The sequence below is a fragment of the Melospiza georgiana genome, chromosome 7 (genome assembly GCF_028018845.1).
Source record: "Melospiza georgiana isolate bMelGeo1 chromosome 7, bMelGeo1.pri, whole genome shotgun sequence".
NCBI lineage: Eukaryota > Metazoa > Chordata > Aves > Passeriformes > Passerellidae > Melospiza > Melospiza georgiana.
In genome coordinates this window covers 15,324,385-15,337,398 of record NC_080436.1, presented here as the reverse complement: position 1 = coordinate 15,337,398, position 13,014 = coordinate 15,324,385, and the positions used below count along the sequence as shown (strand labels likewise).

Genomic DNA, 13,014 nt, shown 5'->3' with positions numbered 1-13,014 from the left:
CAGTAAAATATACATCCATTTATCACAGAAGTGTCAGGCTCATGTACAACAACTAAGGTTAGTAGCTGTATTATTGGAGGACACCAACCAATTCTGCCCCAGGTGACTGCAGCAGAACATGGGGTGAGCCCTGACAGACTGAACAGGAAAACAAAGAAAACACACCACATGCCTCCTAGTGCTTCTCAACGAGGTAGTAATGTTACCACAAGGTGTCAGCACGGCAAGGAAAAACTGCTGATATTGCAAACCTCCACTCAGCAGCTCAATCCCTGATAGAGAGAGTGTGAAAAGAAAAGGACAGCATCTGCTAAGAGTGGAAGGGATGGGGATAGCAACTTACTGCTGATTATTTTATGTCCCACACAATAGATATAAAAATGGTATCTAGTGAGTACCTTATCTTTTAAATTTTGGTATAGATTTTGGCCTGTATTGTAATACTTGGCCTATAAAGTAATCTTTACAGAGTTTTTGTTAGAGTAGGGCTTCATAATGGAAATCTAAATTCAGTGATTCAATTGCAATTCTGCAGCAACAAGGTGGCTTGGTTAATCTCTTGCCTTGGTTTATCTCCTGTCCTTCCTTCTGGTGCCTCTACAAACACACATTCCCATTCACTCTCAATTCACACTAATTTTAAGGTCTCTACTTAGAAATATCTTAATGAGGAGTTAACTTTTGATTTTCCTACTTTCTCACAGATGGAGTATGAGGAAGAATATTTGAAGGACTGAACTGTTATTTTTAATGCAGATATTGAGTATCCAGTTGTAATTTCTCACAATGTAAACAATAGGGTTTTGTTTTCAGAAAGAGAGCAGTGAAGTAGCAAGAGTTTAATGCTACCTCAGACAAAGGGTGACTACAAGAGCAGTCTAACAGTCTCTAGTTTTAATGCAAATATTGGCTACCCAGGTATCTTTCACATTACCTGCAGAGGATTGGGAAGGAGAACAGGAAGTATAGGTTTCTAGGGAAACTTCCCTAAGTTTCAGCTCATTTACTGGAACAGAAAGATACAGTTATACAGATCCACAAAAAGCCCATCTGCTGCTGTGAACAAGATCTGGAATCTCCTGCTCAAAGAAGAAGCCGGTTTTCCAAACACAAATTCCCAGTGTCATACTTTGTCACTAGTGTGATGATAGCACAAGTTGCCCCTGTAACAGAGTCCAGTTATGTGATCTTAGTTGGACACGTGTTACCTCTTTGTGCTGTATCCCTGACAGAGACAAATGAGTCAGAAAGGTTTACAATAAAGTGGAAAAACTGAAGACATTCAGAAAAGAGAGAAAAAGAAAGACATTTCATGCAGGAGTTTTTATAACTTCAGAATTAGTGAATTTCTGGACGAGTGTGCATTGGGATTGCGGTGAAGGAACATTGGGACATTGAGGAGAATTTTCATAAATTTAAGGATTATCTGCTAACAGAAAATTTGCCATAAAGCTTCTTAAGATGAAGACTTGCACTGAGATATTCATAGCTCTATTCAGTTACTTCAGAACAGAATACTCATTCTAAAGTTAGAAGCCTGCTTTTGTCCTTTCCCTGTCTCCCTGTTCCCAGACTAATAATGCTAATATGTCATGGCCATTATGGCTAATACACACATAACTTTGAAATGCTTGTAGTTCAAGAATCCACTGCCTACTTGCCTCCATGAAGAACCACAACAGGGAATGAATCAGTACAATAGGGCTTTACCTGCACACAGTGTTCCACAATGGGATGTGATCTCTTATGTGGTTTGCAGAGACGGCCAGTGAAAAAGCAAGCTTGGCAAAGGTCAAAATTGAGGCACTTTAAACAGCGATACCTGTGAAGAAAAACAAAAGGATTTCTTTACCTCCTCACAAGTAAGAACTTGATGTAAGTAAGCTTGATTACTGTAAACTCAGATCCCTGGGCTCTGAAATTCAAAGAAACATCTTCGTTAGAATAATGGCTTTCCTCAGCATTTTCTGAATTCAAGCTATTTTTCCCAAATGATTGAGGATTTTTCTCTGAACCCATCAGTGGTTTTGATCTTATTTATTTGCTGCACTGAAATGCAGTCCATGGAAGAAACTGTTGTTCCAGCACCATTTCCCATTTTTCATAATGCAGTTACAACTTCATATGCTTCTTACACACCAGCTTACCTCTATTTGCTGCTTCCATGGAACTGTAATGTTGACATAGGGTGCATAAACAAAAAACTAAAAATGCAAGAAACTAAATCTGCAAGCTTACAATTAGCAAGAATGTAGTAACAGTAAAATGCTTTTCTGAGCATTCTGGTTAGATGGTAATGGATAGTGTTCTTTTTATACCACTATGCCATTATATAACATTACTTAGATGACAAAGGTGCTAAGATGGAAAACTTAATGAGCCAGTTAATACAATTGGTTACAGGAAAAGTAATTAAGAAATGTGATACACAGGTTTAATTGACTTTACCCTTGGACTGCCGGTTTACCTGTGGCCAGTTTTCATGTTTGTGCTAGTGAGCTAAAGAGAAGTAGGATGAAGACTTGAGCATTAGACTGTAGTGGTTCTCTCTATCCCTCTTTTCCTGGTTAAATTAGATTACATCCAAAGCTTGTTACTTAGTACATCAGTTACAGCCTGTAAGGTATGCAAACAATGGTAAGAACTAATTGTGTGGATGCTAAAGACCACTGACACACCTGATGCCTGTAATGGGGAAAACTTTGCAGACTCTGCATCTAGCTTGGTGAGAAACCATTTCCGTGGCTGATAATCTGTAACATGTAGGGAGCCACAGGAGGACAGCAGGCTCTGATCTCAGCCAAGACAGGAATTTTTCTTCAACAATGGCTGCATTCAGAACCTAGAAAAAATACATGTCTCAAGCTCATACATTTACTTGAAAAAAACTGGTGGTTCATCTACAATCTCTAATAAAAGCTCTGATATTGGATTTTGCTGGCATAAATTTTCCATTCATGTAAAATGTTACTGGGTTCCAGAGGTTTTGGAATAAATGCTAGAATCTTCAGTAGTATCTTACTGAGCATCTTTTCTATAGATACAAATCCTCCCATACTGTGAGACTGATGATCAGCCCTGCTTCTTAAAAGTAGATACTTGGGGATGTTATGTGGTGATACACTTGAAGTTTTAATCAATCAGCAACATTCAGAATCATTTCCCAGGACATCAGAATTTCACTCACCCCATGGAAACAGTCATGAATCGCAATTTCCACACAAGACAGAGTGCAGCTTTCTCCCACAATGGCTGGGACCTACATCAAGAAGAAAGGCTCAGAAACACCTCAATAAAAAACAGATGTTCTCATCATGTTCTGCTGCGATGGTGACAGCACATAGATGGTGAAGTATCTATAGCAATGCCATTTTACACACTATTCTGAAGAAAGCCCGTTCATATTCATGCCATCAGTATGCAGTTTCACAGTTCAGGGTGTGTCGGAATGATTTGTTTCCAACCCACTTACTGTAATGGATAAACATACTATATTTCCACACTATACTCCTGAAGGACACTAAGTTTAACTCCCAGAGGTCATTTTCAGATCCCATTTTCAGCACCAGTTCAGCTGGAAATACCTGTATGCTAAGGCAACTTGCTGCAACTGCAAGCTATTCTAGTGAGTACAGATATTTGAAGTTTGGAGTTGCTTTAGGAATAGTTGTATCCAGTTGTTTCCAGGATCTGTAAGCTCAGGCAACATAGCATTCACTAATAAAAATGGCTATTTTGAAAAAAAGGACAGAATTTGATTCTTTTACCTATTTTGCATGACAGCTCCCTATACCCACAGTGTCTTATTAACTTCAGTCCCATAAGGTAATCAAACATAAAAGGTATCAACCATGAGGGGTTTTCTTCTGCTAGGTTAGCACTCTCCTACAAAATCTGTTGAGTAACAGCACTGCACTGACATTACCTGATTTAAGTCTATTAGAAGGCTTCTCAGGGCACTTTGGGTAATCAAGGTCTCCTTCCCATCAGGGACAGCATAAAACTGGAAGAAAGCTGAAAACAAGGAAAAAAACCCTGGAATCCTGGCAGAGTCTGAACTGTCTTCAAGCTATCTTCAAACTGCTATGGTAACTGCAGTCTAACAAAGAAACCCTTCCAGAAAGTTTCACTATATTTTGTACCTAACAGGCTCTCAGTGACTGCTGTGACCATAGTTCTCCCTACAGTGAGGGAAAGAGAAGGAAAGCAAGGAAAAAAGCAATGAACTTATTCTTACAACATTAGGAAAAATATTTAAATATGTTTATACAAGAAGTGCTCTATTTAAATTGTGACTTGCTAATTTAAAACCATGGGGTTTCTGTTATTTTCTGCTAGGCAAATAGAAGTTTTACTTAAATGTCACTATAACCTCTTCTGAGGCTCTCTATTGCAAAGATGGCTACAGATATTGATTGGAAAGCATTATTCTGCATCAGCCTTTCTCTACAACTAAGCAGTCAACATAATTTACTTTTTTCATGGCAGAGCTTTTATTTTAAAATTAAAAAAAAAGATGGTGGAAATTTTCCTCAATGTTCAGTATTTCAGATAGTGTATAAAATCATACATTTCCCACCTCTGTATTTAGCCAGTAGAGTATCTCCTGAAAGGGAAATTAGGGCAGCTGCAGCAGATCTAGTTCTGACATACCCCGTTCCAGATCTAGGAAAATGAAATAAGTTACACTATTCTCATTCACAGAGAATATAAAGACTGAAACATCTAAAGAATGGAATACTGCTATATAGGAAGGAAACTTCAAAACATGTATCCTTTTATATGTATAAATGTAACCAAAGTAACATTTCAGTAATATTTTATGTCTAGAACCTTTTGTCACTGAAAATAACTGCAGAGTTAACTGTTCCAAGATACCATGCAATCATAAAACAAAAAGAAAACATCTCCTTCAGAGACTTCACATTCCAAGTAAAATGTAATTTTACATTTACAATGTATGTCCTAAAAAAAATCTGCTCTTTTTATTGTGGGAAGCCTTCCCAAATACAGTACTGAATAAAGGATGCAATCTAAGTTTTGCATATATCATCAGGCAGCTCCACTGTGGACCCAGATCTGCGCTAAGCTTCTCTTGGGCTGATTACATTTAATTTCACTGAAACTCAATTTAATCAAAAGGATCTATGCAGGAGCAGGACATTTAGTTTTGACCATTAGATAATAATAACGTAGATTAATTTAGAACCAAATTTTGTGACATAGGCACCTAATGAAAAACACTAATATTTTTTGTGAAGATGATGCAGACATTAATCAGAAACCACAAATCAGGAAATCCCAGAAATCTATATTTAAGATATTACTTTTGCAAAGATTCAAAATAAGTCTTCAAGAGTCTTTAGATAAACCCACACTGTGTAAAGCTGCAATACTGACTCTCAAGTATGAACTGCATGGGAAATTGTTGTTTTTCCAGAAATTTCAAAGAAAAAACTCCAAGACTAAAGCTGAAGTACACAATCAAGCACCCTTAAGATGTTTATGTAAGCTTATTAAGTAAATACCACAAAAACATGGAAAATTCCTATGTGCTCTTTCTATTAAATACTTTCCAATGTTAATAGTGGACAATAGCACTCTATAGAGAAAACATGATTAGAAAATTATAAGAAGCTCTTCCTATCTTATATACATGTCGAGAAACTTATTAAATTCTTTTTAAAAAAAGAAATAGCAAAAAGAAAATGGCACCCCTAAGACATCCCTTAGAAAACAGACTAAAAGACTAAGATAGTACTATTAAGAAGATTCTTCTACATCATTTCCCTACAGCACACAAAAATTACAAAATACTCTTGATGTTTCTAGCTTTATTTCTTATAACAGCACTTATCCTTAATGGAATTTTTACAAAAAATTTTGATAAAGTGGGACCTTTAGCAGTAACGATCATATGAGTAATGAATAAAGATTCAAGAAAAAGTTCTGCAGACCACTTACATCTCATTTACTTTCAGTAAAAACTTTACTATCATGTAGAAGGGAAAAATTTCACCTATGGTAAATAACTTGTACAACGAACGTAGTCTGTCTTTTAAATCTGATACAATCACAAATCAATCCTGCCTTTAGTGAAATAACTCATTATTTACATACAATACATAAGAAAAATACCCTCTGTGAGGTGTTTCCTTATTATTTTCAGAAACTGTGCTATTCACTGAGCTGCTCACCTTAGTTATGACACATCAATTTTGTTTCATAATTGGTAGATTAACTTTTTAAGCTAGAGGAAAATGAATAACAAAAAGTGACTGGCAAATTCCTGATCTGTGCATGGGTACTGTTCTCCTGAGGGAAATATGGATTCATTTTATATCTTGGAAGATTCATTTTATATCTTCCAAAATATCTTGGAAGTCAGATGAAAAGCTACTCTGTTAAGCTGTTCAGAGAAAAAGTCAGCATGGACTGGCAAAGATAGTTTTGGGAGCATTTGAGCACTGTGTTTCTGATGAAGTTTTGTGCCTTATATTCCTACTGCTGAACTACTCCTAGTTTTCATACAAAGCATAACCAATCAAAATGGGAGAGTTTCACACAGAAATGGTGTGAGAGTGGTAGAAACAAACTTAGTCTAGCTCTACTTTGGATGGGAGCAATATGTCCTGTCCAAAACCACATTCTTTAACTCTACAGTACTCCACAACGGATCTAAATTTCTTCTTCTTCTTCTCACCTGTCATACATGGCAATCAGCAGGCCCAATGTGAATTCAGCAGCTCTTGGATCTACCTGGCCTGGTTTTTCTGACCTTGCCCTTTGGAAGAGCTTCATCAGCATTCTAGAGATTTGCTGCCTGTTCAGAGAAATCCGCTCTTCCCTTTGGCTTTGTTCACTTGATAGGATGTGCTGAATCAGAGAAACGTCAATCAAATCCACTGTGGGAAAATTAAGGAAGAAATGAATGAGAGTCCCTGCCTTTTTATGAATGGAAGCCTGACTATTTTTCACCTAGCTAAGACAGGCCTGTAAAATGAAGCCTTAAACAGTACACCACATAAAAAGAAAACCAGTACCTGTGGCACTTCTACATTGACACAGAGCATCAGGCAGATGCTCATATGATTTATGCTTAGACCATATCAGGACCGAGACCAAACTAAATGTACTCATAGAAATGCATCCCCAAATGAAAGAAAGGCCAACAAACTAGTCACCTTCTCTGTTACCCTGAAGACCTCATTTGCAATGTTGTGCATTTTCAGCACAAATAAAAAATTCAAGATTTCCATGAAATTTAATTCAATATGGAATTTACATCCAGTAATTTCAAAGTGAGCTAGGTGACCAGGACTTTGTTGCACAACTCTTTGATTGCACTGAATTCTCCCTCCTTTCAAAGACAGGGAGAATGAATACTAACCAGTAGTTTTCTGGTCTATCATGTTCTATTTTGTTCTCATTAATTCTTATAGTCCAGTCAATGCATTTTCAATAAGCCATTATTATTTTCAATAAATCAGCTCCTAAGAAACACATTAGAATTTGACTTTTCAAGACCATAATAATAGATTAATAATTGTCAGTGATGTCTACATAGTATTGCTGCAGATGGTAGATATACTTTGATTCTCTCATAATTTTAGAATTTCACTAATGTATTTCCATTGACATTCAAAAAGAAAAAAAATCAATTTGTATATGAAGATCTTAAGTGTTCATAATCCATTCTGAAACTACAAGGTGGAAAATGAGAGAGCAAAGTAGCATAATAACTCATGGTGACAGCAATGCAAATTTGATACAGATTCTCCTCCCTGTAAAAGCATAGGGTTCTCTTTGGCTACTAACACTGGCAAAGACTTTGTACTGAGCGTAGTTTTAGGGCTGTTCTGTATACGGAGCTCTCAACATCATTGAAGGCCTCTGTGAAAGAAAACAAACACACATTACAATGGAGTGCTTAATTCAAAACTAACTAAAAATCAAAACAACCAAATTTGGAGTTTCAAGTTGATCAACACTCTGAAGGAAAATTTGGGGAAAAAAACCCCAAACAAATAGAACACATTTTCTGTTTTAAAAAATAACTTTGTGGGGTGAACAATCTTCTTGTAAACAGTAACACCATCTTTTGTAAAATCAGAATTTAACACAGAGAGCACATCTGTTTCTTTGGGAATCAAGTTTATTCATATATCAGAACAAGGCCTGTGGGGGTTATGCACTGTGCAAACTTTTAGCCAAGATCATAATGAAATAATATTTCTTCACACAAATAGGTTTTTTGATCAGAGATGCTCCTCTTCAAGGAACAGTTTGTCAGTTTGCACAGCAGGGTTATTGTTTTGGATGCATATTGTTTCAAGCACCAAACAAATCTTCTGTCAAGATCAACATGAGGGAATCTTGCAGAAGAAGACAAGCCCTTTACCACAGCAAATTACTTTTGACATCTCTGTTTAGCAAACCCAATCAATCTGCTTGACTAAATCCCATATCCTTATACGATTTCAGCTTATTTCTTTCACATCAAGAAAGGATGTTTTTCTGAGTGGAAAGTAAGAGATGCTGACTGTGACCTATACTCGATACTTTACATATACCCAGAACTTCAAGAACAAAAAACAAGGCTTGTTTACTAAACTTTAGAAACTAAAAAGGTATTTATCAGTTATCCTTCTGTCCTCAGAGACTCTCTTCTCCCTGTACTTCAGAGAGAGTTACACACAGTTGATTAAGACTAAAGATAAGCAATAAATATGTATAAATGAGTAGAAATAACTCACAAAATACTTCACCTGTTCAGTCTGGAAAGGTGCCAATCTGTGTGCAATGGTTTCCAAGAAATACACCAGATTAATATTAATAGTCAGCAGATTATGGGCTCTTCTGGTTCCCAGATGCTGCCTAAGCTATAGAAAGATGCCAATAACTGCTATACCATCTGCTTAGTCCTGCTCTTGTCATACTATGTTTTGTGATATTATTTGGAGATGCAATGTAGCATGTCATAGAATGTGAAAAATGAGTTTTGACTTCCACGCATCATCAGCTCTCTTTCCTCAATAAACTGATCCAAAGCCCTTTTGAAAGAAACAGAACAACTCCCACAGTTTTCATTAGGCTATGGATTAAGTTCCAAATGCTTATTCTCAAATAAAAATGCTAGAAATAGACATATGATTCAACTCAAACACCTTCCATGCACAAGATGATTTTCAAATTGAAGAGAATCTGTTTTAGTAGCCATCTGCTACTTAATTCTAGTCCACCCTTACAAACAAAATGTGGCCTCAAAGTAGGGCACTCTGTGCCTGTCAAACACAGTTCCAGAATTAACTTGTGAGGACACATGAATAAAATAGCAAATTATTTTAGAATTATTACTGATGAGAGGCTATTTAGGGACATTAAAATATTTCATTTCTCATAGGAAAGGGGCTTCCCCTCTGGACAGAAAACCAGCATGTAATCATTCTGCTGTGGGTCAAATTTCACCTCAAGAAATATAAATGCCCTTTGTAGAGAAGCTGACAAAGGAGCTCCTGCGCACATAGAAGTGTGCTGATTCCTGACATCTTCAGCTGGTTACCTGCTATTCTGCATTTTGAGGTGCTCTGTGGCAGATGAGGTGTCCGCTGAGATTTTGCTCTCAAAAAGGGAGTGTATGGCCATCTTCATGCCTATCCCAAAGTATGAAAAGCACCTTAGCATTTATTATAAATTAGAGATCATGGCCATGTGTGCCTGACTATTCCATAAGCCAATGTGATAGTGGCAAGGAAGGTGCCTGGACACATCCAACAATAAAGATAAGACATCACAGCTCTGTAATTTATCATTTACGTGCTACAGCACAGAGATTCTCAAGGTGGCATGATTTCATTAAAATTCAGTAGTTTCTGTTCAAAAAGATACAGAAATGCCTTTTGAGAAAAGTTGGGGAAAAATAAGAAAAATCCTTACCCTGCAAGTCTGGATCCATTTGAAATTAACAGATGGCATTAGGCATTCTATAACAAAACAAACCAAAGTGTAAAACCATATATTCTACACAGAGACATATTGAACCATTCAAATTAAACCTTTTAATCTGAACAATTCACTGGATGCGTTTCAGAAATTAAATTAAACAGAATTACATTAAACAAAATAGTTTTGGTGCCACGTGCAGAGAAATGCCAGCAAATGGCAAGCTCTCTGCTCAGCATAAAATAGGAGTAATTCAAGTAACTGCAAAACTGTAGCACAGCAAAACCAATCCTCAAAACAGTTTTAAGTACAGGAAATGAGATCTTTCACTATTAAGAGCTCAGTGTTTACATGCAGGATTACTACATGGTCCAATGTACAATTTCAGGTCATAGAGTGCATATCTACACCAAACTCTTCCTCAGATTCACTGATTGCAATTATTCAAAAGTATTTTCTACAATTTTCAAGCAAAACTAAAGTTTTAGGCTGAGCTAACATTATTTCTTATTGAGCTGTTATGGAAGGGGAAAACAAAGCTTAACCATGTACCTACTTACATTAACAACTGTGAAAGCAAAAGTAGTTATGTCCCTGCAGTAGTGGAAACTGAATGTCTCCCCTCAGGATTTATTTCATTAATGCTCTAAACTACATTATATTTCCAATCACAGAAATGTAAGTATGAATTAACTAGTAGTAACTATCTTTCAGCTAACACTGCAATTGCAAAACACTAGGAATAATGGATCTAGGTCACACAAGATTCCAAAGGCAATCTATATCGTTTATTGTGCAGAACAAAGGGAAAGTTTGCTAAAATAAATAAAAATTAAAGAGTTGGAAATTATCTAAAACTTAAATAATAAATTTGATGTTAAATCTGAACTTTAACAAATGTTCACTTCTTACATTTTTTCAGTTAGAATCATTGATCATTTGTCATAAACATGACAGAATACTGGCCATCTATGAAGCATAAATATTCAATGATCTAAAATTATTGAGTCTACCATAAACATGCTCCTCACCATTGTAATTGGTGAAAGTTGCAATTTGTGTTTCAGTCTCTAAATTTCAGCCATAACCTAAATTTAGATGCTTAAAATATTGAGATACAGATTTGTTTTAATAGTCTTTTTCATTCAAGACTACAATGGCACAGTTTTTACTGTAGTCCTTCTTTGAAAAAAATACCACTATGTTTCTTTTCCACTATTCTATTTTCTTTCTTACTAAGTGTTCTGCAAAACAACAGCTCTGCCCAGCATTTACACAGGCACATAAGTTTGCCTATAGATAGATATTCATATGCAATATATATGAAAATATGATACAACTGTTCCTAAAATAGCTGCAGTAGTAGAAGTCTCTGCATAACTTGACAGAAAAGTTCATGTACAGAAATCAGTGAAATCAGAAGACACAGAGCAATGAATTAAACAAAAGTGTTTGGTGAAAGCTACATGTAGCAATCTAGAAGGTAGACTTACAAATGCACAGCTTACCTCCTTTATTTTCTCTGTACCAGAGGTACATAAAATAAAGTGGACAGGAAGAATGTAAAAATATTCAGGTTAAACTCACTTAAATTAGAACTCATTAGAATTTGCTCACTCAAATAAGAACAGATCCACTGACTTACTGAGTTATACAGCATGCATAATATATGAGTGCTTGATACTTACTGTAAGATGACCAGATGTCTGTCCAGTACAACACAATGTCTAACATTTAAATCACCCATGTGGAAAAACACACTATAGTCTTGTACTAGGGTATTCATAGTCTCAAAGTCAACCATGTATTTCTGTGTTTTACCAAATTACATCATATCTATGAACCCTCTTTCCAAAAAGTTACAGAAGACATTATTAATGTATGTACAGTCTACACTTTCATATACAAAACACTGTGGACAGTCCAGATCTTGACTGCAGTGGGAGTGCCTGGGTGAAACAAAGAGAATCTACTTCAGTGTTAGCACATGAACACAACATGAAAGCACAAGCAGTATCTGCTGCCCATGAAATCTGAAGTAACTTTGCCCATTGATACACTCTTTCAGCCTGTGTTATATATCAGTTACTTGTGTGCTTTAATAGTGAAAAACACTTAAGAAAACAAACAAAAAATTAAAATTATGTACAAATACTCAGGAAGTAAATTGTTACAGTTAACAGTCCTGGTCCCATTAACATGAATACTCTTATGTGCAAAACAAGGATAGCCTTTTTCTTGACTCTTAGTGGAATGTGAAAGAAAAGTAACACTTGATTACTTACATGTACTTGTTTGACATACAGGTTCTCAAAATATGTACTTTAGCAAATAAAATGTATTTTGAAGCATGTTACATAATTAAATTAAAGTACAGAGAAAGACGAGCCACATGAAGTAAGGCAGAAACCTCCCAGCAGATCAATCAACTTGATCACAGAGACTTTTCTTTTGAAATCAGACAACATATGATGAACATCTTAAATATACATAAAAGAACCTACAGTTACTTATGTTTCCTGTGAAGGGTGAAGATATTCTATGTTTTATTCAAAGGCCAAAATTATTGTCTCCTCTTAAATACAGTAGCTGTGCTTACCTTCCTCTCATTACTTACTGAAGGTCCAGAAGTCAGATGACACTGCCAGAGAAGTCCAGTAGTTTGTTTTACAGCACTTAAAAGTTGACTTCAAGACACAGTTCTAAAGGTTTTGCTTTTAAATTAAAGCTGCTCACAACAAATGCCTAGCAAAGGCCCAGATCAAAGTATCAGGTAATTGTCTAAGCAGTCAAAACAGAGAACACTAATTAATTAGTAATAAATATCCTGAATTATTAAAGATAAAACTTCTTTGATCTTTGTTTCAAAGCTTTTTTTTTTTTTTTATGGTTGGAGTGCAATATTTCTAAATTGAGAGGCCTTTACTAAGCATCTCCCAGTTGCTGAGAAACTGTTGCTATAGAGACTGAAAATGAGGTAGAAGCTGACAGAGTAATGCAGAAAGCACAGTGTGCTGTAACAAAGAGTTGGGGCAGCTACACAAAGAAGAAAAATAGTAAGCCCTAGTGGTA

The 13,014-nt window shown here is 36.0% G+C and overlaps 1 protein-coding gene across 1 annotated transcript in view; it reads right to left on the bottom strand.

Annotated features, from left to right (window-relative positions):
• DYTN (dystrotelin) overlaps nucleotides 1-12,590 on the bottom strand; it is a 75,524-nt gene extending 62,934 nt beyond the window's left edge. The window contains exons 1-9 of the mRNA XM_058028362.1: nucleotides 12,542-12,590; nucleotides 9,937-9,983; nucleotides 7,819-7,893; nucleotides 6,704-6,905; nucleotides 4,580-4,665; nucleotides 3,926-4,014; nucleotides 3,188-3,259; nucleotides 2,679-2,842; nucleotides 1,711-1,822 (exon numbers count right to left, since the gene is read on the bottom strand). Coding sequence (XP_057884345.1) covers nucleotides 1,711-1,822; nucleotides 2,679-2,842; nucleotides 3,188-3,259; nucleotides 3,926-4,014; nucleotides 4,580-4,665; nucleotides 6,704-6,905; nucleotides 7,819-7,893; nucleotides 9,937-9,955 — 819 coding nt within the window. The 5' untranslated portion in view covers nucleotides 9,956-9,983; nucleotides 12,542-12,590. The remainder of the gene's footprint in view (nucleotides 1-1,710; nucleotides 1,823-2,678; nucleotides 2,843-3,187; nucleotides 3,260-3,925; nucleotides 4,015-4,579; nucleotides 4,666-6,703; nucleotides 6,906-7,818; nucleotides 7,894-9,936; nucleotides 9,984-12,541) is intronic.
• Nucleotides 12,591-13,014: the final 424 nt, after the last annotated feature.